Source organism: Malus domestica, chromosome 10 (assembly GCF_042453785.1).
Source record: "Malus domestica chromosome 10, GDT2T_hap1".
In the NCBI taxonomy this organism is placed as follows: Eukaryota; Viridiplantae; Streptophyta; class Magnoliopsida; order Rosales; family Rosaceae; genus Malus; species Malus domestica.
In genome coordinates this window covers 4751100-4778463 of record NC_091670.1, presented here as the reverse complement: position 1 = coordinate 4778463, position 27364 = coordinate 4751100, and the positions used below count along the sequence as shown (strand labels likewise).

General features: G+C 36.4%; 1 protein-coding gene, 1 long non-coding RNA gene and 1 pseudogene across 2 annotated transcripts; 2 read left to right on the top strand and 1 right to left on the bottom strand.

The window, feature by feature from the left end:
* Window positions 1–433: 433 nt before the first annotated feature.
* Window positions 434–5769, top strand: LOC103422047 (uncharacterized). The gene is made up of 8 exons (XM_029109375.2): window positions 434–1412; window positions 1495–1597; window positions 1752–1850; window positions 2260–2349; window positions 2448–2733; window positions 2830–2978; window positions 3078–3207; window positions 5077–5769. The coding sequence occupies exons 1-4, from the start codon at window positions 1369–1371 to the stop codon at window positions 2314–2316; spliced, it is 303 nt and encodes a 100-aa protein (XP_028965208.1). The 5' UTR covers window positions 434–1368; the 3' UTR covers window positions 2317–2349; window positions 2448–2733; window positions 2830–2978; window positions 3078–3207; window positions 5077–5769.
* Window positions 5770–9129: 3360 nt separating this feature from the next.
* On the bottom strand, window positions 9130–10407 carry LOC114827506 (protein PIGMENT DEFECTIVE 338, chloroplastic-like; annotated as a pseudogene).
* An 8880-nt stretch (window positions 10408–19287) lies between these two features.
* On the top strand, window positions 19288–21534 carry LOC114827507 (uncharacterized). Its single transcript, XR_011572255.1, has 3 exons — window positions 19288–19494; window positions 19594–19711; window positions 19815–21534. It is a non-coding gene; the product is annotated as an uncharacterized lncRNA (long non-coding RNA).
* Window positions 21535–27364: the final 5830 nt, after the last annotated feature.

Below are 27364 nucleotides of genomic sequence, written 5' to 3'. Positions count from 1 at the left end.
CTCCGAATCCTTTTTGATAGTGTAAAAAATCTTGAGTTCTTACAATACTACAGCATAACATAATTCCCTTCACACCGAAAAGACATCTTGCAGTGGCTGTTATTCAGGTATTATTCTAGTTTTTCTTAATCTCTTTTCATTCCGAAAAGATTGAAATCCTCTCTTTTTATTGAGTTATCTCCATCAAATTGCTCCCCAATAACCCAAAATTTTGAATTTGGCTTACCTAGCATTCAATTTGGATATCTTGACACTCCAAATTTTTCTTGTAATCTTGATGTTTCCTGTTCAGTATGTTCATTTTAAGTGGAATATTTGTAGGTGGGGAAATAGTCACTTCCCTAACATAACATAAATGTAAGGGGGCAATGTAAGGGAGTTTGTTTACTTGGCAATTTCAGATGCTAGCAAGATTAGGTTAAAGTTTCAAATTCGTACCTTGTGTTTCAGAACTCTTTGTCAGCCGCTTTAAAACCAGACTCAAAGTACAACTATAAGGTAGCCGTTCTCAATCTATCTCCTCCCTCGATCGATCGATCGTTTAGGCCGGATTTATAGGCAATTCAAGAAGGGCTTGTGACAGCATAGACAATCGGTCCATGACATATAAAATGAGCAGATCTGCTGAGAAGGATTCAGAACGACTTATTTCATATTTACCATATGCATATGTCGAATTTGGTACTTGCAACATTGTATTGATTTTTTGTTCTCGCATTTTTGTAGCTTCGAAATCGCGTCTGACAACATAGATATACTGACTGTTTTATATATGATTGTTTGTGTATTTATTTTATTATTTGTAAATTGTGTTTCTATTTTTTTATTTTTTTTAAGCTCGTGATGATTATACTAAAATTTGGAAGCTTGATGATTCTCTTTATATTACAATGTATGGAACCAAATACCTTGTTAAATGACGATGAAGGTGATAGAAAAATACCTTTATCATTGCCTTAAACTCAAAATGTAACAACGTCCCGATTAATTAAACGGATTTTGAATTGGGAGGACATTTATGTAATTTCACGAAAAGAGGTTATTTTTATTTTGGAATTGCTTTTGGGACCTTAAATAGTGAGCCGGGTGGGACCCCTTCTCTTTTTGGTTCCCCAGTCTCCCTTCCCCTATGGATGCAACGTGGCAGTCCTCTCTCTTTCCCCCTTTCTTCTCTTTTCTCTCTCCCGGTTATCTTTTGCCTCTCCCCGAAACTCTTTCTCGATCGCTTTTCTCTCCTCTATGGAGGAACTCACACACACACATACATACAAACACCCAGACGACCACCACCACTAGGACCCTTACTTTTCTCGCTCACCCTTCCCTCGATCTCCCCCTCTCTTCCTTGCACGCACTGTAGCACAGTCAATGTGCTTGCATCTCACCGGCGAGTTTTCGACAGTGCAACTAAGGTAAGCCTCTTAGGGCCCATTTAGATCATGTTTTAGGTTTTATTAGGGTACTTTTGAGAACCTTGGTGACATTCGAACGCAGGGACAACTCGGGGAAGCATTCTCCATACTTTCTGAGGACTGCCGTGAGCTTTGCAGGCGACTCTCTCTCAGCCTTCTCCGCCCACCTATTCTACTTGGATGAGGTAGATTCCATTCCCTCGTCCTTTCATCTTCGTTTTGGTTTAATTTTAGGATTGTGTTTCATTTTTTTTATTAATTAATTTTTAACAATTTTGATGTCCACGCATTCCTACTTGTGTTTTTTTGTTTGTGTTTCATTCGGTCCTGATGCGCCAGATGGAGGCCCAATTGCAAATCTGGCCCATGTGCCCATATGTAATAAACCCTAAACATGCTCCGGTGAACTGGACAGAAGAATCGGCTGTTTCAATTCAGGTAACGCTCTCTTTTCTTGTTTCCAATTTCTTTTCATTTTGACTGCCTCAGCTGCATACCCATAATTGTGGTTATAAATTCTCTTGATTCTGTTTTATTATTTCTCGCATTTTATAGATATTGCGGAATGAAACAAATATGGCTTGTTTTTGTTAGGAAGATTAAGTTGTTAGAATCATTTTTGAGTTATGATCCGTGTGTGGTATGCCGTAAAATTTAAAAGTGATGATTTTTCTTACTTATAAATACCGGCATACCTTGTTTGGTTTGTTCCTCTGAATCGCCCAGTGTTGCAGTATTTCTCAAGTGTTGCTATGGAGCCTGAGAATGGCGAAGGTTTTTTTTTTGTTTTTGCTCTTTATTTATTTATCTTCTAACTGTTGGCTCAATTATTTTTAATTTTTTGCAGATATTCTATTTGGGACCTGCAACATTGTTGCTATTATTGGTTCCTGCTTTTTTATAGCTTCTCTTATGAAGAAAGACAAATTGGCCATTTGTAAGTTTTTTGTATAATTAATTGTTTATGTATTAGTTAATTGTATAATTAATTGTATTTTTATGTGCTTATTTTAATTCAATTTTTTTTTTTTGAAGCGAGTGGTGACTATAACAAGATATGGAAACTTGACGATACTCTGTATCTTACCATGAATGGTAGTCGGTCATCGAAAAGATGAAAATCGATACTAAAAATTACCTTGATCGCTGTGAAAAACTGAAAAGCTTTCCTGTCTTTAAAGATGTTGCTCTGAATGGCTTCCAATACTTGAAGAAAATTGCTGGTGATAATAAACGTCCTGATTTCACTAAAGATCAGCTTCGTCATTGGGTGCTTAAGTATCAGAATGCTGCTTCGTTTTTCTGTAGTTTCGTTGATCAGGTATGTTGTTTTTGAGTCATTTATGTTTTATTTGAACTCAAATTTTTATTGATTTTATATTTGTGCTTCAAATTTTTATTGGTATTTTTTTTGCAGACACCTGTTATTTACAGGGTATGAGTAAAAAATGAAAACAATGCACCCGTAGACGTTTCTACTCTTGATGAGAAGGCTAGATTTGATTTTCTCGGATCTAGCATTACACAAGCTAGGAAGTACTTGGTGGAAACTGAGTTTTTCAGAAGGTATCCTTTTTAATCCTTATATATTAATGTATCAAACCTTAAATTTATGTGTTTTTTATTTTTATTTTTTTAATTCATATCTTAAGGTCTGTATTATAGGTGCGAGGAGTTTGAAAAAATGGCAATGTGTCTGTTGGTGACATTTTTGTCCAATTTGCGAAGAACTACTTTGCCAGGGCAATAGTGTCTTGTGCTCTTGTGGACAATTTTTCTGGTGGAGACATTCAAGGTATTTTTCATTTTTTATGTTTTTCAGTTAGCTTATTCACTATGTTTTTGTTAATTTATCTGTTTTTATACAGATTTTGTTCTTGTTTTGTTTTGTTCAGTTAAATGTATTTCTGCTAGTGGGGAATATTTGTCCTTCACATCCAATGTTGCTCAAGTGTACCTGGACTCATATGTAGATTTAGAGATACACAAGGACATAGTGTTGTTGTTGTTTGTATCAATTGAGTCAAAGGATAGAGCATATGCTGTTTTAAAGTTAACTCCGTTTAAGAAATGGGAAACTCTGGCATTTTTTCATCGGTTAGGTGTCTTTCGGAAAGCGTATGTTCATCGTATTGTATTTGCCAAGTTTGGGGATGAAATTAATTCGCTTGCGGACCATACGAAGGATCTGTTCAATTCAAAAACAGGTAGTATTGGGCCGAAATTTGCTGATTTGGGTAAGGTGAAGGAAATTTTCTCTAAGGTGACGCGAGTGAGATGTTTTGGGTTTCCAGCCATTGAATACAAAGGTGTCCAGGTGTCAGGGCTCTTTCCTAGTTCCGACGATGTTGCCATCAAGGAACTGCTTTGTGGCAATTGTGTTGCTGGGTGGGTTTGATTCCTGACTTACAAGTTCAACGGGATCTTTACTATGTTAATAGGGAATTGGGTATTGGTTTAAATCAATATGCTATGTTGAATTATGCCATGCTTGTTAGGTTTTGTGGAGATTGTATAGAGTTTAGATTAGTCACAATAAAACAAAAGTTCAGAGTTTAGGTGCTTACTACACTTACACAATCTCCACACAACCTGACAAGCATGACTTGTTTCAACAGAGCATACTGATTTAAACCCAATACTCAATTCCTATTAACATAGTAAAGATCCCGAGGAACTTGTAACTTAGGAATCAAACCCACCCAGCAACGCGATTGCCACAAAGCAGTTCCTTGATGGGAACACCGTCGGAACCAGGAAAGAGCCTTGACACTCGGACACCTTTGTATTCAATGACTGGAAACCCAAAACATCCCACTAGCCTCACCTTAGAGAAAATTTCCTTCACCTTTCCCAAATCAGCAGACTTCGGCCTAATCCTACCTGTTTTAGAATTGAACAGATCCTTCATATGGTCAGCAAGCAAATTAATGTCATCCTCAAACTTGGCAAATACAATACAATGAACATACGCTTTCCGAAAGACACCCATCCGATGAGAGAAGGCCAAAATTCCGCATTTCTTTAACATAGGAGTTAACTTTAAAACAGCATATGCTCCATCCTTTGACTCAATTGATACAAACAACACCTTGTCCTTGTGCATCTCCATACGAGTCCAGGTACTTTTGAGCAACATTGGATGTGAAAGACAAACATTCTCCACTAGCAGAAATACATTTAACTGAACAAAATCTCTATAAATTAACAAAAACGTGAATAACCTAAATGAAAAATACCTTGAATGTCTGCACCAGACGTTAAGATCTTTGAATTTAAAAAAAAAACACATAAATTTAAGGTTGGATACATTAATAAGGATTAAAAAAGGATACCTTCTGAAAAACTCAGTTTCCACCAAGTACTTCCTAGCTTGTGTAATGCTAGATCTGAGAAAATCAAATCCAGCGTTCTTAGCAAGAGTTGAAACGTCTACGGGTGCGTGTAGTAAGCACCTAAACTCTGAACTTCTGTTGTATTGCACAAGTCGTGACTTCCCTGCTCTGTCTCTTAACCAAACAAGTTTTTAAGTTTTTGTGATTTAGAAATAAAACTGTACTTCTTTTCTTTCTTATTTTTGTGATTTAGAAATAAACTTGTACTTTTCTTAGTTTTTAAGTTTTCAAATGCAAGCCCACTGAAACAAATTTGCATATATAACTAGGACATGAATGAGTGCACCATCATACTGGAGATGAGAGTTCAATTACAGTTGAAGATCGAACAAGCGAGAGCAATGATATGAGACTTTGAATTTCCCTATCTTCAAATGTAAGATTAGTCCCAAAACAACATGGTTTGCCCTTTTTACCTGTCCGCTCTCGAGGAATGTGTGCGTATGAGATGAATGGCAAAGTTAAACAGTGCTTTTTCGAGCTACCAATATCACAGGCCAACCTTAAGCATCACCTTGGTTCTTGTTACTTTTCAAGTTTGAATCATTTCCAATTTGCATACCTGCTTAACTTGTTAAAAGGTAGAGCATCATCTTCAGGGGATTCCGACTTTAAGATCGGCGAGCACAGCGGTCACCTTTTGCCTAGTACTCAGGCGAAACGAGTAAATCATAACTGATGGAAACAAATATTTTCTTAAGGGATGGTGTTACCTCGCTGTTTGATGAAAATAGGCCATGCTCACTTTCAAGGCCAGCAATGCTGCAAGCCAAGAAAAGTTGAATTCGGCATCAATTGGGACTTTCAAGGCCTGCAATGCTGCAAGCCAAGAAAAGTTGAATGGTGCAAGCCGTGCATCTTTTCTTATTTTCCAAGAACGATGATATTTTTGTCTCTCTTTCTTGCAGAACCTAATAAAACAAAAGCCATGAACCTGAATCCTCAGACCATGGTTCACAAAAGCTTCATCAGCAAGCAAAATGTACTTAGAGCAATCCTCAACATATGAAAAATGTTTTCTGAAACAACAGATGTTGTCGTGGCATTAAACATCATGTGACCTAAACATAACTGAAAAATTAGATATTTCAGTTGTTTGTTAAATCATTTCTCCTGGCCCTTATGCGCTACGTCTCCCGGAGAAACCAATTTAATTATCTTATGTAGCATGCAAGAAATCTCGATTGGTGTTGAGCAAAAATTGTCACAAGGGCAAATAATTTACTCAACACAATTTCACTCTCGTTTATCTTTTCAAAAAGATTTCTATTATTTTGAGTTCGACTCATTCTAGACCTATGAGCCTATTAATTACAACCCTTCTTTTGAGAAAGGGATTCCCTTTGTTTCTAGTCTGAAAGAAATGAAATTTGAGGATTGGTGTGTTTATTTGATTTTGCGACCGCACCTAGGTCCAGCCCTAGATTGCTTACGTACCCTTTTGAGGGATCAAGTAACCCTAGTTCTTTTGATTTGGATTTGGGGTTTTTAGTGAGTAAATGACACACTAAAAGGATTTGGGGTTTTGATTTGGATGAATGAACTAGGGATTCGATTTGGTGTTTCGATTTTGCAGTTGCATCTAGAATGTGAGACTAGGCTGCCTACGTATCCTTGATGGAATCAAAACCGGCGTAGTTCTAGATGTAGCTTTGTGCCATTTGGAATTTGGTGCAGCTTTGTGCCATTTGAATTTTGACGCGGCTTTGTGCCTTTGATTTTTTATGCGGCTTCGTGCCACTTGACCACTTGGGAAATTTGACCCATTAATTTTGACGTAACGTATTTCCTTCGAGCTTTGTCATTTGAGATAGTTCTCCTCTACGGAATTTGAAGTGGTTCGAAGCTGTCTCCATGCCCCTTTATTTTACTTTGGATTGCTCGAACACATTGTACCTGCGGCATGCCGTTTCGCTCTTGGCCCAAATTTGGTCTTTTGGTTTTTGAGCGGATGACTAAAAGGAGGGTTTCCATCTTTTAAACCATCACCGTGATTGCTCCATTTCATGCAAACAATCTTGAGTATGCCCAGATACTTTTTCTTCCTCTTTTAAATTTTGGAGGCATCTGGTAGACTGGCACTTGTTGAAAGCAGAATTGTGGTGAGTGCTATCGGATTGCAATAAATCCGTAGCATAACCATTAACCAACAAACATTTGATTTGCTGACTCATAAATCACGGGAAGGAGAGACAATTTGAGTCCCTCATGTTTTTGTTGGATTGTTTACTGTCAGTAGCTGTGTGGAGACGAAGCTGATTTTGAGCCTTCATCTGGATGAACTTGGCATCCAACAACTGCATGAGTTTAGTACCCCAAACACTGCGGATTTTAACACTTAGGAATTGAAATATGATTTTGAGCAAAGCATGTTATTTTTCTCCACCGTGGACGTTAGAGAAAAGTACACGGCAGCTCTGCTATGGGACCTTTCTCCATCGTGACTGCCTTTTCCACCAGAGAACACAAAGGCCTTTTTTCCAACACGATCATCATCTGTCAACTGAACTGAAGGTCTTCCATTTTTGTTTACTGGTGCGAGGCTCATGCATAAATAACTTGTACACGCTTTTGCAAGCTACCAGAATGTGATACATTTCACCTTGCATATAGATATATTTTCTTTGTGATACATTTCAAACTACCAGAATAAATCTTCAAGAATCAGCTGAAGTTCTGAAACTTTTCAGAATGGGGCAATCCTGAGGAGCAACCATTAGGTAAAAAGTATTACATAACTGCACGCCTTTTCAGTTTAAAGTTCAGAATTTCGATTAGGGTGTGATATCCACACACCCCTTTTTACTTCTCACACACCTTTTTAAGTTTCGGCCATTGGATCGGGTGAATTGAAGAAGATCAAAAGGTAGAAATTAAGTTTCGGCCATTGGATCGGGTGAATTGAAGAAGATCAAAGGGTAGAAATTAACAAGGGGTGTGTGAGAAGTAAAAAGGGGTGTGTGGATAACACACGCCTTTTGATTTATATTCTGAATAACTATATTATGTCTTCTGATCATCTTCATTCATTTAGATACATTGAAAGCTAATGCTATTTTACTTCCAATTTGTGGCGTTCTGATCTTTCAAAAGCACAACAACACACATGCAACATTTCTTCAAAAGAGGCAAATTCAGGGAAACTATGAGCCAGTCTGATTTTGAGGTAAGTCTTAAAGCCAGCATACCTCATGTTAGTTTCTTCTATCCTCACTTGAGCTCCATATGGAAATATTTTCTTAACGGTTCCTTCCAAAAGTGTTCCTTCCTTAAGGTTTAACAGTTCCTGTAACAGCATATAGCAAACCGATGTCAGTTCTGAAGAAAAATAAGATCATAATTTCTAAAAACAAAAAATGAGAGAACACTCAAAGCAACAAAAGAACATGAATAACTTAAGTGTCAATATCCTAACTGACCCAAGTTTCTTTCTCACTCAATACTAAGTCATTCTTAGCTTCGTCTATTTGAGTAATCTGCACATGCATCCGACAACCCACCTACACCATTAGGAAACATATGCAAGAAGCAGATTAACAAATCAAATTTATGAAACTATATTAGAAGGAAAAAGTTAAACAAAGGTGTTGGTGCCACATTAAGAGGCTGAGTGGGATGAGAATACCCGGCCTACCCTGCCCTGTTGCTGATTCCTAGTCTCAATACTTGTACAAATAGCTTCACCAGAAAGAAGATTTTCAAACTTCAATTTAAAAATCTCACTTAAGTTCAAACACATCACGGACACATTGATTAACTATAATATATGTTCAAAAGATGACAAAAAAATCGACAAATGTGGAATCTTGATGAAAATGATGAAAATTCTAAATGAAAATTCTTGATATTTGTAGAGATATAATTGCCTTGTCCACACTCTTAAGTATCCTCATTGCCTTGACTACACTTTAAGGCTAAAGCACACTCTTTTCATTATGAAACAGTGGCTTTAAGAAAACAGTGTATAATGGATTGTGTCCAGTGTTTCAAGTGCTTCAAGTATACACAAGCAAGCATTGATGTTAATGATATCTGGCTGGTTGGACTATCTAAGTACATAGAATTTCCAATTATTACTCTTATATTTTCATCTCTTAATAATACTGACATCTCAAAGAAATTGCTTCATTTGACGTTGATAGTGTCATAGAAAGAAGTAGTTCCAGTGGATACATGATATCAGTACTGATTGATGGCTTGGACGCATTAACATAAAGCAATTCAAATCATACCGGAGATGTAGCCAAATGAACACCGCATGAAAATATACATACACACACACACACATTCCACAAAACCATCAACTTACATCTCTCTCAATTCAGTGAAGCTGTTCACTTTACTCATTAAGTAAGTTTTTGGAAGGAAAGCTTGGGGACCCTAATGAACCAAACTGTGAAATGGTAGTTTGGAAACAAATACACCTTCACAATTTCACACACAAGACAAAGACACAAACCTCAATTCTTGTAAGAAGGCCTCCAGTATTCCATTCTGTAATTCTAACTTCAGTACGTTCATTGAGTTGTTTTATCTGTACATCATGTCGAAAAGCTTTAGGAAAAATTTGGAATACATTCTCACCCAGCATCACCAGTCAGAGTATCATGAGATAAATGCTACAGTCAACATAGTAGTTGCGAAGAGAAAATCAAGTATCATGAAGTCATGATAATAAAAGACTTAAGAGTTCCGAATTAACAAATAAATATGGTCTAAAAAATAACAGCGACGGCAAGATAATCCGAAAATGCACACAATAAGTCATGCAGCAAGCACAAGGATTCACCATAAAAATTGCCAATGCCATATCCAATGAATAGAAAAGAAACAAAACAAAGTGAGATAAGAACCTGCCTCACTCGATGCCAAGATATTCGCCTGAAGAGCGTCTAGTTGAAAGCAAAGGCCTACCACTGAGCGTTCTTCCAAGGACCTCAACAAACAAAACAGTGCCGGTTTCAACAACTGGCCCTTCCGGCACAGGTCCCCCCATCACAGCTTCATTTTTCACAATCCCCATCTTCCCTCTGACCATAAACTCTTCGGCGTCATAATTCGTATCACATAACAAGTAATCCATCTCTTTGTCATACAAGGCAGCACCTCCTTAGTCCTTAGCATTGTACCCAACAAGTCTGCCCCCACATTCACGTCGAGTTTATTCTCATCAACTGAAACAACAACTTCAACCACAAAATCACCCGGTTTTGGTTCGTAATACTCCACATTAACCTTCTCAGCTCCCTCATTTTCACCATCCAATTCACTTTCTTCCTCAAAAACTCCCACCTCACCTTCCTTCTCTTCCACTCCATCTCCATCCCCACTATCTCTCGGAGCGAAAAACTTCAAGAAAGGCGCCAATGCCTCATCTTTATCGACATTTTCGGAGTTTTCATCCATTTTTTTGGAATCTTTATCCACTTCTGAAGCAGACCCATTACTCATAGGTACAGGGGAAACTGGGAAAGCTTAACAAGCAGCTCAAACTCTTCATTCTCTTCAATCCCATCCCCTTCAAACTTGTTACTCAAATGGATACTTGGAAAAACATCATACACCTCACTCGTAGAGCAAAACGTAACCCGGGTTCTCCCCCAAACGGGAAAATTCCTACAAATTTTCCGACTTTTCGACAACCCAACTGTGGAAAACGAGCTATAATTTTAAGGTTTAGTAAAAACGCTGAGGTTTGTGAGTTGAAATTGTCAATTTGAAGTCGAGTCAGAATTTTGTAATAATGGGTCATGATAAATAAACCTTTCACAAAGAAAAAAACTTAATGAGTTAACCTACCTGTAAGAATAAATACATGTGTCACTTAATATTATTGTCTAGTGCTATTCTTTTTCACTTGTAAGTAAAAGTTCTTAGGTTTGAATCTCGTGAATGACAAGTTGACAACCAATTCATTCCCTCACTCTTTAGTATAAATATTTCTTTGTATTAAAAAAATTACAAAAAATATGTAATCGGTTGCCCTGAGTCTTAGGCCCCGTTTGGGATTGAGGTGATTTTAAAAAAAGCCACTGTGAAAAAAAGCTGAGGGTCATTTTTGTGTTTGGTAAACTGAAAAAAAAGGGCTTATTTTGGAAGCTGCTGTGAGAATAAGCTGAAAATCAAAGGAAAAGCTGAAGCTGCTATTTGCTGCTTTGAAAAAAAGCCATTTTTTTCAAAGCATACAGAGCTACAGTGCTCCTTTAATGAAAAGACACACTATCATCCTGCTTTTTTTTCCAAAAGCACTTTCACAAAAAAGTTTACCAAACACTCTACTGGCTTTATTTCACAGCCGCTTATTCTCACAGCACAGCCGCTTATTCTCACAGCAGTTTTTTTTCAAAGGACAGCAATACCAAACCAGCCCTTAGAAGATTGTCATAAGGCTCACATTGTATGTCTTGCGTTACAAATTATTAGATCAATTTAATCCATTGAAAAGAAAACTGATACTCCATCATTGGTACTAGGTATGATAATGCAATCACATTCAAGACATAATAGAAGATAGTTGCTGAAACAATTAATGAGAAGTAACCAAGTGAATTCTGTAATATTATAATTGGCAAGCGAAAGATGAACATATGTAGTGCACAAACTGGTCAAACAAAAACCAACCCAAATGAATTAGGAAGTAAAATTCTTATCTCCAGTCCAATGGATGAAGCCAAATTCCAAATGGATGGTATGCAAAATATCTAGCACTGCTCTACCTACACCATCAAATTTGGTCTTCTTTGAACAAATTATGAGGTCAAGACAACAAAATACAAGGAGGAGCACTGGGTTATTGGGGTCGTGAGCATGTATTGCCTCCAATGTAGCTCCGCTACTGTTTGAAGTGACGAGCCGGGGAAGGAGAAAGACTTACAGGGTTGTCAAAGAGTAGCATGCATATCTGTTTTCGTTATCTTGGGCACCCCATGAGATTCAGCTAGAATTTTGCGTTCTAAACAGTTTACTGTGCAAGGCTACGTTTTAGAAATCTTACTTCTCGACATTCCATGACCGTAACGTTTTTTGGGCTTCCACAAACATCTTTTAAGACTATTTTGCAAGAAAATCAAAGTCAAGTCAAGTCCCTAGGTTAGATTTACAAATTATTAATTCTTAATATCTATACTACATATCTAAAATAGATATTAATAAAATTCTTTCAATAAAAAACCAATAGAATTACAATTATAACTTTTAATACATAACTAAAAAAAAATATTAGAAAAGAAACAAATGTGAGCATTAACACAAACAACTTTTTACTATTTTTGTGCTGGACGGATCATTTTCCTGGAGATCCTAGGGATCCCGTGATCGTAGCCGTTCATTATATATCATGCGATAAAAAATCATTTCAAAATCTAATATTTAAAATTAAATATAAATAGTATATAAAGAAAACTGATCGCATGATGTACAATGAATGGTCACGATCATGAAATCCCTCACCGGATCCTTTTCCTTTTTCCTGAACCTCATAACCATGTCACTCAACCGGATCCTTTTCCTTTTTTCTGAACCTCATAACCATGTCACTCAATCGTTATCCTCTAAACTCAAACATCCTCTCTCTATCCTTAACTGCCAATCCCGTTAAGAACAAATAACTCCTCCCTTAAAATAATAAAAAATAATATTTGAGAAAAATAAAAATTATAATTATAATTCTCACATAGAGAGCGTGTGACCTTTGCTAGTTAATATTAATAAAATTTTGCTTGTCAACCAAAACTTCATAAAATTACCATTTTACCTCTCTAATTAAAACTGGACATAAATAATAAGTATGGGAAATTTAGTAATAAAATTTGTGTTGTTTTTTTTTATTAAAACATTACCCACATATGATTTTAACATCTCTAAATATTAAAGACTAAAAAATAAAAAATTAACCTCTCTCCCCTCTCCCACTCCCACATTGTGTCTCACTCTCTTCCTCTTGCCTTCCATTTAAAAAACACAAAATAAAAATGTTGTGTGTGGATATATGTTAGTATATAAAGTCAGAAGGCAAAAAATGTGAAATGTTCATCATTCTAAAAATGTCCCTCCTTAATTAAGATTAATTAAAATCTAAAACTAAATTTTAACTTAAAAAACAATCTGCTAACAGAATAAAACTATACATGCAGTAGACAATTTTGTCCTTTAATTTTTAAAATATAAATATAAAAAATATTTAAGACAAAAATAAAAGGAATAAAATTAGAAGTAAAAGATAGCATGTAAAAGAGTAAATTACCACAAGCATGAGCCTGTGGTAAGAGGCGTATATATAAATGGAGCACTCTAAAATGGTGAAACATTTAAGGAGAAATTAGGTTCTCATACTTTCTTTTGCTACTGCATTGATTAAAATCTTATTCATTTTCAAATTTTGATCAAAGTCATTAGGTATTAATAACATCATTAATTATTTCAATAATAAAATATTTTTTTTATTTCTAAATATATTCAGTTAAAAATGTTACAATTAGTCTATTTATATTTGTGACTAAATATTTTATCATATATTTTTAGTTTTAGTTTGTACCCATTTTTAATTTGTAATTTTTTTTAACTTGTACCAATTTTCTTTTCAGTTTAATTTGTACCCATATATTAATTTCCTTTTGTGCCCATATTTTTTAAAGTTTATTTGTATTTGTACCCATATATATTTTTTTTTTGTATTTGTACTTTTTATTTTGCTAAATGTACCCATGCTAATTATATGTACCCATTCATGTAAAACTTTTTAATCTTAAAATGTACTCATCCTTAAATATACCAATTTGTTATATGTAAAATGTACCCCCTTTTTTTTATATAAAATCTATTCAATTTTTTTCTAATCCATTTTTAAACTTATATGGGTACATTCTTTTTTCTTTGATTTTAAAATGTATCCATGTCAAGTTTAATCGAAGAAATTTACTAATATTATTAAGCCTAATATCTTTTTTTTTGTTGTTGTGATTTTGAAGAACGTACCCATGTTTTGATACAATAAATTTTATGGTTAATTTTGATGAATGTACCCATGTTTATATATATACACACACATAATAGTATATTTATATTTTAATATTTTTAATCCCACAAATTATGGTTTTTTTATTTAAAATCTCATTTATACAAACAACTAAAATTTCTAATTTTTAATTTAAAAAATATAGTAACATACATAGAAATAAATTATCACATTAATTTCAGGGACCTTGATCAAAAATAAAAAACCAACAAGGTTTCAATCAAAGAATATTTATAATTAAGGACTGCATCCAAAGTCCCCCAACATTTAAAGTACCATAAACTGCTTGTGACAACCCGTCCCAAATTTTACATTTTTTATTAATTTTAAAAGCGTGAATTTATGAAAATGCCCTAGAGGCAATGACTTTGACTTCCGTTGACCATCGCCTAGAGAGACTTATGACTTATTCTTTTAGCATATCCCCGTAGTACTCGTTGGTATGAGCGCATAGGTGAAAGCCGTTTGCGAGTTCGAATTATAACGGTATAGTTACGGACGTTTGAAATTGGTTATTCAAAGTTTAGTTTTAATTAAATTGAATTTCCATCTTGTGGGAAAGAAGCCCAATTAGCTTTTAGTAAGGAAATAAGGAACCAATCTTATTATTTATTTTAAGGACCAATTAGACAAGGGGAGAAAGAAAAAAGACCAATGGGAAGAGGAGAGAGAAGCATCCCTCACCATTTCATCAGCTTGTGCACACCACACAACCGAGTTCGACCTCTCATTTTCCAAGGTCGATTCCGGCCAACTCCGATAGAGTTTTTCGACGCCACCACCGCCATCTTGAAGCTCTCATTCCCCTCTACAAAACCCACTAGAACCACCTTGATTAACCACGGTATGTGACGGTTTGAGGCCATGAAAGTCGACAAAAATCAACAGTGCTTCGGCTACTCTTTTCAATATTCCGAAGAATCGGCAAAGCAATGGCTGATGTCACCACTTGGGCTTTGTAGCCCATCATCCCAGGAGAAAATCCCAACCAAGCTTCACCCCATTGGACCACCATAGACGACGAATCGACACCGGGAAGCTTTAGGCACCCGTTGGCTTTGTGGACAAAATTGACCACCTTCCGTCCACTTTTGGACTTCGTGGCATGTATGAAAGTTGTTCCTCTCTTCGAGATCTTCATTTCTGTGAAGTTTGAGAATTTTTAGAAATAGTTGGATTTTCCAGCGAGTCGGGGTGGCCGACCGCCGTGTGCGGCGGCACGTGAGCCGAGTCACCCCTAATCTTTCTAAGCTAAGTTTGACACCCCAATTCCATAGGTGAAGTCCAATTGATGAAATCTCATCGTTTGAACCTAGTTTTGATAAAGACCGCTACTTGAACATTATTTCCAAAAGTATATTATTGCGTAGAATTATTGTGAATGCTTTAAAGCACGAAGGTGAACACAGGATGCACAGATAAGTTTAGGTGAGTATATGTTGTGAAATGTGGGATGCATGGTTATGATTACATTTTATTTGGAACGATTGAGTGATGGCATGCCTATATTTATGTTTTAAGCAACTCCGACATTGTCGTACATGTTGTCTGTAAGTCGTACATGCCATATTAGATGCATCTAGAGCTCATAACCCTGCACCCCGATGTTAGTGCTCTCGTCCGAGGACAAGGCCTAGCCTTCACATGATCGTAACACTTAAGCGTAATTATTTACACCCAGCCTATCGTACAGACCACAAGAGGTGGTTCCGACTCGTGTGCAAGGATATGTGATGAGCTATGGATTCAGCCGTATAAGCCACAAAAGGTGGATCCGGCTAACATATTACTGGGATATTGACTGATGAGATATGGATAAGTCGTACATGTCACTATAGGTGACTCCGACTTATGTGCTAGCATTGATTGTTGAGATATGGATAAGTCGTACATGTCACTATAGGTGACTCCGACTTATGTGCTAGCGTTGATTAATGAGATATGGGTGCAGTCGTACAAGTCAAATTAGGTGACTCCGACTTGCATGCTAATATAGATTATTGAGCATATGATTATTTATATTACTGATGAGTTGTTGTGTCATGGTATATTTATGGAATTATTGTTGATATATTTTTGATCTCACATTGATACGTAATATGATTTTCTGGAAACTATACAGGTGTTGCATCGAGGGGTTATAATGTTTTAGAAGGCTTCTATTAGAAATTTTATTTCTAGGGCCACTCACTCCTGTTTAGTTTTCACCCTCCAGGTTTTATTAGCTGAGCTTTCTTATCGTCAAGGATTCGTGGCAAATCTTAGTATTGGAGATTTTTCGAGGGTATGATTCTTAATCCACTCTACTGTACTTACTTATGCTCTAACGTCACATGTGAAGTGGGTTCATTCCCGCTCACCAGCTCACTCTGGTTTTTAGGCACTCTTAGGTTTAAATTTATTCACATTTTTCCACATCATCATACTTTATGGCTTCGTCACCTTCTAGGTGTCGGCCATCACAATTCGATTCGGAGTCCTAGTGGACATTTTGGGTCAGGGTGTGTCAATTTGGTATCAAAGCATAAGTTGGGCAGTAGTGCGTTCATCACACGCGTGATGGGATCATTCTTTGTTTTCGAGTCTAATGTTTGAATCTTGCCACCTCGTCAAATACGAAAAATATGTTAGTTGTTCCTAAGTTTTGGGCATATTTGATGACTCGTTGATCTTTAGAAGATCATTTTGGTGAGTGTCTCTAGATTATAAGCAAAGAACTTTTCTGCCAAGGAAAGGTATGGAATTGAGACTAGTTGATGGCCCTAAAGTGGGGTTAATGTATCATTATTGGTGTATCGCCAGGGATTTATGGGTCAATCTCATCACTATTGTTAATCGCCATTATTAAACCTTTCGAGAATAGAAATAAAAAATAGTTTTGATTCTTTGGCAATATTCAGGAGAATACCACCATTCCACTTCTTCGTACTACATTAGTTTTCTTGCATCTTTTCGCACAAATCCTATTTCAAATTGGTGGTCGATGTAACAAACTTTTGAAATTCAGAGTTTTCTCGTGAAGCTTGTTGAATTAATAGTAGTAGTCTTACCAATGTATAGAACCATTTGGAATGTACTATTTTATCCGTGATTTAAAGTTAACAATTATCATCTTTGCTTGGAAATCGAATGACATTTCTCTATGGAGAACGTGTCTAAAATCTTTATCAACCTTAGAACTTCTTAAATACACTTACTTTTTGGAAAGGACTAAGTTTATGACAGTGGCGGTAGAAGAATTTAATCAGCAGCTATGAGTGCACTATAGTGTATCTTTTCGGTTGTATGAAAAGGAGATATTTACTCTTGAACACTTTCAGCTTGTCCTATTCTATTTTAGTTGGAAAATACGAGTATCGATATGGAGTTACCTTTAACCTATCAAGAAATGGTTTGAATGATTATAATCATTTTGTTATATGAATGGAGTTGGGAAGTATCATTATACACTCTCAGTTCGAGGTATTTTGTATGTGTAGAGAATGTGAAGATCAATAATCGTGATGCTGAACCAATGTTACGCTCATGTGGTGTTCCAATTAGTGGTAGTTTTACTTAAATAGAAAGCAGTATTCTTCCAGCCTCAAAGCTTAAAGTATTGGCGATGGTTTATTTTCTTAATATGGGCGTTGAAATTTCAACAACAAGACACTTGTGAAGACAACTAAGATAGAAGTGGGATGTTGTTAACTTATCTGTGGGATGTGATCTAAAAGTCCTCGTTCGTGACATGATCAAATGTGGAGATAAAACAGAAATTAAAATTGAGGCTCCACTTGAGGTGATTGAAGAGAATTTTCAGTCTAGGCGTCTTGCCTTCGGTTAAAGTAGAAGGATGTTGAGGAAATAAAGTCCAAACAAACTGGATAACCACAGTTTCTTCTCTATTTACTTTCGGAGGATGATGGCATTATGAGAAAGCTGCTTCTAGATTTTTATACAAGTTCAGGGAATAAAAAACCCAACAAGATTATCATCTTAGTGTATTTATATTTCATCGTGTTATGTGTTTCACTTCCGAGCCTTTGGAAGTCTTTTTAAAGGTTGTAAGTATTAAATGTTGTTTAGTATCACATTTCCACCTCTAAACTAACGATTAGATTGAAGCGAGTTACTCAGACTTTAGTGGACGTGTTGCATTTTGTTCGTCCCACAAGTTGTAAGGGTGTAACTGTTGAGCAAAAATTGTACATAATATATAAACAAATAATTCACTCGACACAATTTCACCCTCGTTCATTTTTCCGAAGAGGGTTTTATTAATTCGAGTTCGACCCATTCTAGGCTACGCGCCTATTAATTACAGCCTTTCTTTTGGGAAAGGAATACCCTTTGATTCTAATTCGAATAAAAATGTAACTTGAGGATTTGGGTGTTTGTTTGATTTTGTGACTGCATCTAGGTAGAATCCTAGATTGCCTACGTACCCTCGTTGAGGGATCAAGTCACTCGTAGTTCATGGATTTGGTACTTATTTGGATTTGATGCCTTGTGCAGTTTTAGCTCATGCGGGCGAGGGGTTTGATGCCTTGTGCAGTTTCAGCTCGTGCAGGCAAGGAGCATTTGATGCCTTGTGCAGTTTTAGCTCGTGCAGGCGAGGACTTTAAGCCATTGGAGCTATTGGTGCCTTGTGCAGTTTTAACTCATGCGGGCGAGGAGCATAGTGCCTTATGCAGTTTCAGCTCATGCGGGCGATGAGCTTCAGCTCATGCGGGCGAGGAGCATTTGAAAATTTGATATGGCTTCGTGCCATTTGAGACTTTCCTTCGGCTTTGTGCCATTTGAGACTTTCCTTCGGCTTTGTACCATTTTGAGATTTGATACGGCTTCGTGCCATTTGACTTCTTCAAGAATTTTATGGGAGCTTGATCCATGTATTTATCGAGCTTTTTTACTTTGAGATGGTTTGCGTCCACGGTGTTTGGAACGATGTGTTGTCATTATCTCTGTGCTTATACTGCAAGTTTCGTTGACTTGGATCTAACTTAATGGGTGCTTGAATCTACAAAGTCCACTTTGGTGAAAACAAAATGATAGACTCACGGGCTTAGCTTCCATTAGCTTGCTGAAAAGCTTCTTTCATATTTTAATCCCTAGTAAATTGGGACTTCATCTTTACTTGACTTTTCCTCATGGTTTCGTAGCAATTCCATCCTATTTGAAATAGGACTTTTTGAAACTTCGAAAGAATGAAGGGCCGGCCCCCTTTTTTCCTTACTTTTCTAGGACCTTTGTCAGTTTGTCTTCTTATTTAAATTCTGAATAAAGCCCATAATTTTGATGGGTGCAGTGACTTTCTTTTGCTCTCCACGTGAGATGCATACTTTTCTTTTGAACCTACTTTGAATTTTCAAACCTTCACAAAACAAGCTTTACTTTTTTCATGCTTTTAAGTTTTCACAACTTCCCACGTGGGTTCGTGATTTTCAGGAAGCTTTATCCACCCCTCCTTTTCTTTTGTGCGGTTTTGATACCTACAAATCCAACAAAAACTTTTATGCGGCTTTATTCCTCCCTCTCTGGCGAAATGGGTTTTTTTAAGAGTCCCCATTTTTCTTGGCTCTCATACAGGGTAATTTTCCTCCAGAAGCAACTGATATCCTTGGGTACTCGTCATATTTCAACTTTCTATTTGGATTGGGTCACCGTGGATTTTTCAGTGAGGATGGATAAGGTTTGTTGAAGTTCAATCTTATTTTCAAACTTCTTTGATTTAACATCGTTTCCCTCGAGTCCATGAAGGCTTTCATTTTTCCCCTCTTTGATTTCTCAGGTCCCCGAAGGCTTTCACTTTTCCTCTGCTGTATTGCTCTTTTGCTTTTGCCACTTCACTTGTGTTTCTTTTTATGAATCAAGAACTCAAAACGAAGAGGGCGGTGGGAGCGAAGCAGGTTACCCATTTTCATTTTCTTTATGTTCTGAATTTGTTTATGTATTTGGAGTGAAACGAAGCTCTACACTTTGATAAATTTCTTGAATCTTCCGTGCATGCAGGCGTCATAGGTAAAGGCTTCTCTTCTATTTGGTTGTTGGACGAACCTGTTTTTGCAGTACGAGTTCGTTGAAGACAAGTATTGATTCATGGCTCCCAAGGTGAGAATTTGCACTCTTAAATTCGTAGTAATGCATCCCTCGTATCTGCTACATTTTGAATGAGTTTTGATGTATTAGAGTGTAAATACTCTCTGGCATTTCTGTTTCCACAGGGGAAATTATTTGATTGGTCTTGACAATGGGAATTTAGACACCCTTTTTTGTGTTCCCATTCGTATTTTGTCTTGGATACTTGCCATATTTTCCAATTAACACTTGTACAAAGGGATGCTTTTCCCAAAATCTTTTGTAGTTTTGACTTGTCTTCTAGTTCCTTGGGTGTTTGCCATGTGAATGAGTTTCCTGAATAATTTGGCAGCAAGCTTTCCCTTCTTTGTAGACTTGGGACGGCAAGTGTTTAATATAAAGGCTTTGAACCTTCTTTTAAATGTTTGTGGCAGAGAAGTAGTGAAAATTTTGACACAATGAAAACTCTTTGTTCTATCTTCACGTGACAAAGAAGGCTTTGAACCTTCTTTTAGCTGTTTATTCAAAGATTGGGAAATTTCCTTTCTTTCCTTTTTTGTCTTGTAGCAGTCTTTGGTCAAGAGTTGTGTTTGAAAACTTTTCTTCTTGTGGAATTGGACCAAGCAGGAGTCGGTCAAGGGAAGTTTTGGCTTTCTTTTCCTTTGCAAACCATTTTTTCCATTTTCTCTTTTTTTCTTGGACTCTATCCCAAATAGTTTTTCGTATCATTTTAGCCAAAAGCATCTTCCATGTTTTGTACCCGTGGGTAGCAAAAACACCAAACAGAATAATTTCTTCTCTCTTTCTTGTGTTGCATCTTTGTATATGTTGCCTCCTTGCTGTCTTATTTCTCGGGAACTTAAGCTTAGAACTTTGAAACTGCACTTGACAATTTGGCGAAGGGGTAGACCATTTAAACTTGGTTAAAATTTCACGGGGTGGTCTAGGCCACCCCGAAGAAATTCATGGGATTCTTGGAGATTATCTTTGCTGTAGCTGGGGGAGTCAGTGGATATTCAGAGTCTCCAACTCCATTTAATTGGTGAAGAACGCCAAACAAAGAGGCAAAGGTCTTATATGCCTTTGCTTATTTCCCTTTCTTCATTCATTTTTTGTTTGTCTGCAACTTTTTATTTGTGTTGGTTGCTGCAATGCTTTTTTTTGTTCTTCCTGCAACATAACATAAAACGAGAGGAAAAGAATAATTTTAACAGAACTTGCTTCATACCTGGTGATGAATGTTCTTCTTTTGGATCTTGATTCAAAAGCACAAAATGGTTGAATAGCTTGCTCTCTTTCCTGACAACACCTTGTTGCTTTGAGTATTTTCTCTCAATGTTTCTCTATTTTTTTTCTGCAGAGTATCCCCTATCTTTTTTCTGACCCCCTCCTTTTTTTCTTGTTGTAGTTGATGCCTATTTATAGGCATCATAGGAGGGTTCCAGAGCTTGTTACGTGGGGGGGAAAGATGGAGGGCATGACTTCCTGCCACTCTCTGTTAACCACCATTTCTGACTCCACGTTCCTTTTTGTTTGCAGAAAATGGGGAGCACTTGTATTTTTTTCTTTTGTGTATGTTACTTCCCCCCTTTTGTAGGAGAAAATAAATTTTTTATTTATTTCTGAATGTTTTTGTGGGTAAAGCCCATCCTCATCTTTTGGGCTTGGATTACACCTTGTAGTTTGACCCAATTTGTGTGGACTCTATTTTTTCATATGTTTATTATTTTTTTTGTTCAACAATAACATACCATTATCTCTATTTTAGTTGCTTGTAACTATGGTTAGCTATGATGCCATTAGAGTCGATATACAGAGACTTTTTGCACAGTACATGATTGTTAGACACTTAGCCTTGTTAGAGTTATGTGTAACTGAGGTTACATTCCTGGTTATGGGTACGGCACCATTTGAGATATGGTAACAATATGTGAGTTGCAGCAGAGAGTTGTGGGTAGGTATTAGAATGATGGAGATTGTGACACGGAAATTTTATGGTATTGACGATGCTGCCTGATAAAGTAGCGCGTGAGCACGTTTGAGGCTTGTTCAAACATTGTTTGTGTATTTCCCAATGGGGGGGCATGATGGTTATAGTGCACCTTCAGGAAATTGTTACTTAGCATGACAACAGTGAGTTGTCAATATCATGGACTGCATACCGTATTATCAAAGACTTATTCATTGGATTAGTGGAGCAAATAAATATGTAGGTCTTTTTACATTAGTACATATATTTTATTCTTCCCTATCTTTGAGTTTTGTGTATCAATGATTTTAAAATTTCGGGTATGAAATTTTCTTAAGGGGGGTAGATTGTGACAACCCGTACCAAATTTTACATTTTTTATTAATTTTAAAAGCATGAATTTACGAAAATGCCCTAGAGGTAAGGACTTTGACTTCCGTTGACCATCGCCTAGAGAGACGTATGACTTATTCTTTTAGCATATCCTTGTAGTACTCGTTAGTACGAACGCATAGGTGATAGCCGTTTGCGAGTCCGGATTATAACGGTATAGTTACGGACATTTGAAATTGGTTATTCAAAGTTTAGTTTTAATTAAATTGAATTCCCATCTTGTGGGAAAAAAGCCCAATCAGCTTTCAGCAAGGAAATAAAGAACCAATCATAGTATTTCTTTACGGACCAATCAGACAAGGGGAGAAAGAAAAATGACCAATGGGAAGAGGAGAGAGAAGCATCCCTCCCCATTTCATCAGCCCGTGCACACCACACAATCGAGTTCGACCTCTCATTTTCCAAGGTCGATTCTAGCCAACTCTGATGGAGTTTTTCGACCCTACCACCGTCATCTTGAAGCTCTCATTCCCCTCTACAAACCCACCCAAGAACCACCTTGATTAACCACGGTAAGTGGCGGTTTGTGGCCACGTAAGTCGACAAAAATCAACGGTGCTTCGGCTACTCTTTTCAATATTTTGGTCAATCGGCAAAGCAATGGCCGATGCCACCACTTAGGATTTGTAGCCCATCATCCTAGGAGAAAATCCCAACCAACCTTGACCTCGTTGGACCACCGTAGACGACGAATCGACGCCGGGAAGCTTTAGGCACCCGCCGGCTTTGTGGACAAAATTGACCACCTTCCGTCCACTTTTGGACTTTGTGGCAGGTATAAAAGTTGTTCCTCTCTTCGAGATCTTCATTTCTGTGAAGTTTGAGTTTTAGAAATAGTTAGATTTTTCGGCAAGTCGGGACGGTCGACCGTCGTGTGCGGCGGCGCGTGGCAGCGACGCGTGAGCCGAGTCACCCCCTGACCTTTCTAAGCTAAGTTTGACTCCCCAATTCCATAGGTGAAGTCCGATTGATGAAATCTCATTGTTTGAACATAGTTTTGATAAAGACCTCTACTTGAACATTATGTGAATTGATGATCGAACCGTTGGATCGTCACCAAACTTTAATAAATTATAGTATGTAATATTTAAGGATATTAGAAACTTACCAATTGGGAATCTGACGTACTGATCTTTCCGAATTAGATTTGTAAGTTCATAAAATAAAATGTTGACTACCACTTGATTTTGGCAATTGGCGGAGATCCGACCGTTGGATCATAATGAAACCTTAGGACGTTGTTCTAGAAATATAATGTGCATCCTTGGAAGTAACGGATCGAAAATCCGTGATGCAGATCTTCCGAATTGAATTACGTAGGGATGTGTTTTATGTAAATTATGTATTTTATCGGTAAGAACTCTGAGATGTGATTTGATAATTGTTCTAGGTGACGATGGTTCGTGATGTCTCGATATGCGTGCTAGGAAGTCATAGCGCGGACCTCAGTTGAGTGGGTCTTTTCCTTTCTATCGTGTGTGTCTTTTCCTTTCTATCGTGTGTGTATATATAAATATATGATTGATAATTCCACAAACGGTTATAAATTGATTATTGCATATAATTACTGTGAATGCTTTGATGTACTAATGCGAACTACGAATGACTTGATCCCTGTTTAGGGTACTAGGCAATCTAACCAAACGTTAAATGCAGCTATACCATAAATGAGACTAAATAATTGAGACAATAGCCTTGTTTGGGAAATTGTGCAATGTGAGGGACATTGGTGGAAAATGTGAGATTTAACCTTATGATTTAGTGATTGGATGTTGGTCATAAATCATTGTGTGAAGGATCGAGAAATTAAGTAAAGAATCGTAAGTATTGATAGTTAGTTAAATTAGTGTTTAGTTGAGCTTGTCACCGATAATTATTCTCGAAAATTAATAGTTTGGGAGTAGGGCGTTATAAATTGTGCATTTTACGCCACATTATTGATATATATATATATATATATATATATATATATATATATTTGGAAGCACTACGATATGATTAAGTTTTGGATTGCATCAGAGCATGTCCATAAGTATATTATTGCGCATAATTATTGTGAATGCTTTAAAGCACAAAGGTGAACGCAGGATGCACAGATAAGTTCAGGTGAGTATATGTTGTGAAATGTGGGATGCATGGTTATGATTACATTTTATTTGGAACGATTGAGTGATGGCATGACTATATTTATGTTTTAAACAACTCCGACATTATCGTACAGGCTGTCTATAAGTCGTACATGCCATATTAGATGCATCTAGAGCTCATAACCTTGCACCTCGATGTTAGAGCTCTCGCCCGAGGACAGGGCCTAGCCTTCACGTGATCATTCAGCTCCCGCACCACACGCTTACCTTGGATTTAAGGCAAGTGCCAGCCTGTCGTACATACCATATTAGGTGGTTCCGACTCGTATGTGACTTGCGATACTTCGCACAGCCTTCACGTGATCGTAACACTTGAGCGTAATTATTTACACCCAGCTTGTCATACAGACCCCAAGAGGTGGTTCCGACTCGTGTGCAGGGATATGTGATGAGTTATGGATTCAACCGTACAAGCCACAAGAGGTGGATTCGGCTGACATATTACTGGGATATTGATTGATGAGATATGGATAAGTCGTACAAGTCACTATAGGTGACTCCGACTTATGTGCTAGCATTGATTGATGGGATATGGATAAGTCGTACATGTCACTATAGGTGACTCCAACTTATGAGGTAGCATTGATTGATGAGAAATGGATAAGTCGTACAAGTCATTATAGGTGACTCCGACTTATGTGCTAGCATTGATTGATGAGATATGGATAAGTCGTACATGTCACTATAGGTGACTCCGACTTATGTTCTAGCGTTGATTGATGATATATGGGTGCAGTCGTACATGTCACATTAGGTGACTCCGACTTGCGTGCTAATATAGATTATTGAGCACATGATTATTTATATTACTGATGAGTTGCTATGTCGTGGTATATTTATGGAATTACTGTTGATATATTTTTTATCTCACATTGATACGTGATATGATTTTCTGGAAACTATACAGGTGTTGCATCGAGGGGTTATAACGTTTTAGAAGGCTTATATTAAAAATTTTATTTCTAGGGCCACTCACCCTTGTTTTGTTTTCACCCTCCAGGTTTTATTAGCTAAGCTTTCTTATCATCAAGGATTCGTGGCAAATCTTAGTATTGGAGATTTTTCGAGGGTATGATTCTTAATTCACTCTAATGTACTACTTATGCTCTAAGGTCACGTGTGAAGTGGGTTTTTTTCCGCTCACCAGCGCACTCTGGTTTTTAGGCACTCTTAGGTTTAAATTTATTCACATTTTTCCACATCATCATACTTTATGGCTTCGTCACCTTCCAGGTATCGGCTAGCACAACTCGATTCGGAGTCCTAGTGGACATCCCGGGTCGGGATGTGTCATTGCTCCTCAAGAATTTTAAAATTACAGTTGAACAAAAGAAGTTAAAATATTCAACAAGTCACTTAATACTACAATTTAGTAGTATTCCTCTTTACTTGTAAATTAGAGATCTTAGATTTGGATTCTTGCTAAAGGCGAATTTGAACCACATTATTACTATCTCATTCATTGTGAGGCTAAGCCTACCATTTTTCTCTTAGTGTAGATAATATCACATTTTAAAAATAAAATAAAAAACATTATTCAACAAAGATTAGTTTTGAATTAATTTAAAATTTAAAACCTTTTGAATGAATTTAAACTTCGGAAAAAAAATAACAAAACCCCCCACTAACGTGGGGTTTATGTTTAACTTCTAATTTATGTTCAAATAATTTTTTTAATAAAAAATATATAAATAAAAAAATTGGATTCTTTTTTTTTTTTTTGGTAAAAAACCATAAAAACCTTAATTTAACATACAAGAGGCTAGTATATACAAAAACTTGAGACGCGTTCTTTCAAAAATGAGATGGAGTTGTTAATTGTGAAAGACCGTTTTAAGCCAAAATTTAATTATAAATACGGTATAGTATTAACTAAAGCTCTCATACTACTCAATTGTATCGATATTAAGAAATTGACTGAATAGACGAACTATAAACCTTAAGTTCCCTTCATTTCTGTATATTTGCAGTTGCTTTTCCATATAAATCTTCCCTTGCAAAGAAATTCAAAGAGCTCTAATAGTATGGACTTTATAGCCTGCAAAGAAATTCAAAGAGCTCTAATTGTATGGACTTTATAGCCTGCTATCCAACAATTGCCTATACGATATCTTCAAATCCTTCGCATAAATAACATGGAGCACTTTGACCGTTGCCTAGGTATAAACCTGCTGTCCAACTATTCCCACACGATAGGTGATCAAAATGGATAATGCTAGGAAGATCAATTTTTTTAAACAAAATTTTTTTCAACCAAATAATGTAATTCCTTTTTAAGTACCACTGAACTTTAGAACTAAATGACCATATACTAATTAATAAAACACTCATTGTCAACCAAAATCCTATAAAATTACCAGTTTAACCCTCTAATTAAAACAGAACATAAATAAGAAATATGAGGCAGAAATATAATTTTACACTATCAAATTTTGTTTTTTTTCAAAGTCTTACCTACATGTAATCCTAACATATCTCTAATTAAAAAAAAAAAAAAATATTCCCACCCCCACATTCTCTATCAATCTCCTTCTATTTCAAAAACAAAAATAAAGAAAATTCTCACACTTTTTGTGTAGCCATATGCTAATATATATTGAGAAAACCCTCATTGTCAACTTTTTACCATTTTTTTTTTTTAGTTTTATCCTACACTCTTGACAAAAAGAAGGGCAAAATAGTAATTTTGTATCTTTTGACAAAATAACAATCATATCCCCTCACTTTTAATAAACGATATTTACATAAAAAAGGTAAAATGATAATTATGCAATATTAAGAAAAATATGCCCTTATTAAGAAATCACATCATCATTATCTCATATATTAAGAAAACTCTCCTTGTCAACTTTTTGCCACATTTTTATTTTATTTTACCCTCACTTTTGATACTCTTGACAAAAAGGAGGACAAAATAGTAATTTTGTATCTTTTCACAAAATAACAATCACATCCCGCATTTTTAATACACAATA

Bases quoted from the DNA above. Each gene is read 5' to 3' on its own strand.
- LOC103422047 (XM_029109375.2), top strand. From the start codon at position 1,369: ATGTGCTTGCATCTCACCGGCGAGTTTTCGACAGTGCAACTAAG. The intron at 1,413-1,494 runs GTAAGCCTCTTA...ATTCGAACGCAG, and splicing joins TTTTCGACAGTGCAACTAAG to GGACAACTCGGGGAAGCATT. The intron at 1,851-2,259 runs GTAACGCTCTCT...AATTTTTTGCAG, and splicing joins AATCGGCTGTTTCAATTCAG to ATATTCTATTTGGGACCTGC.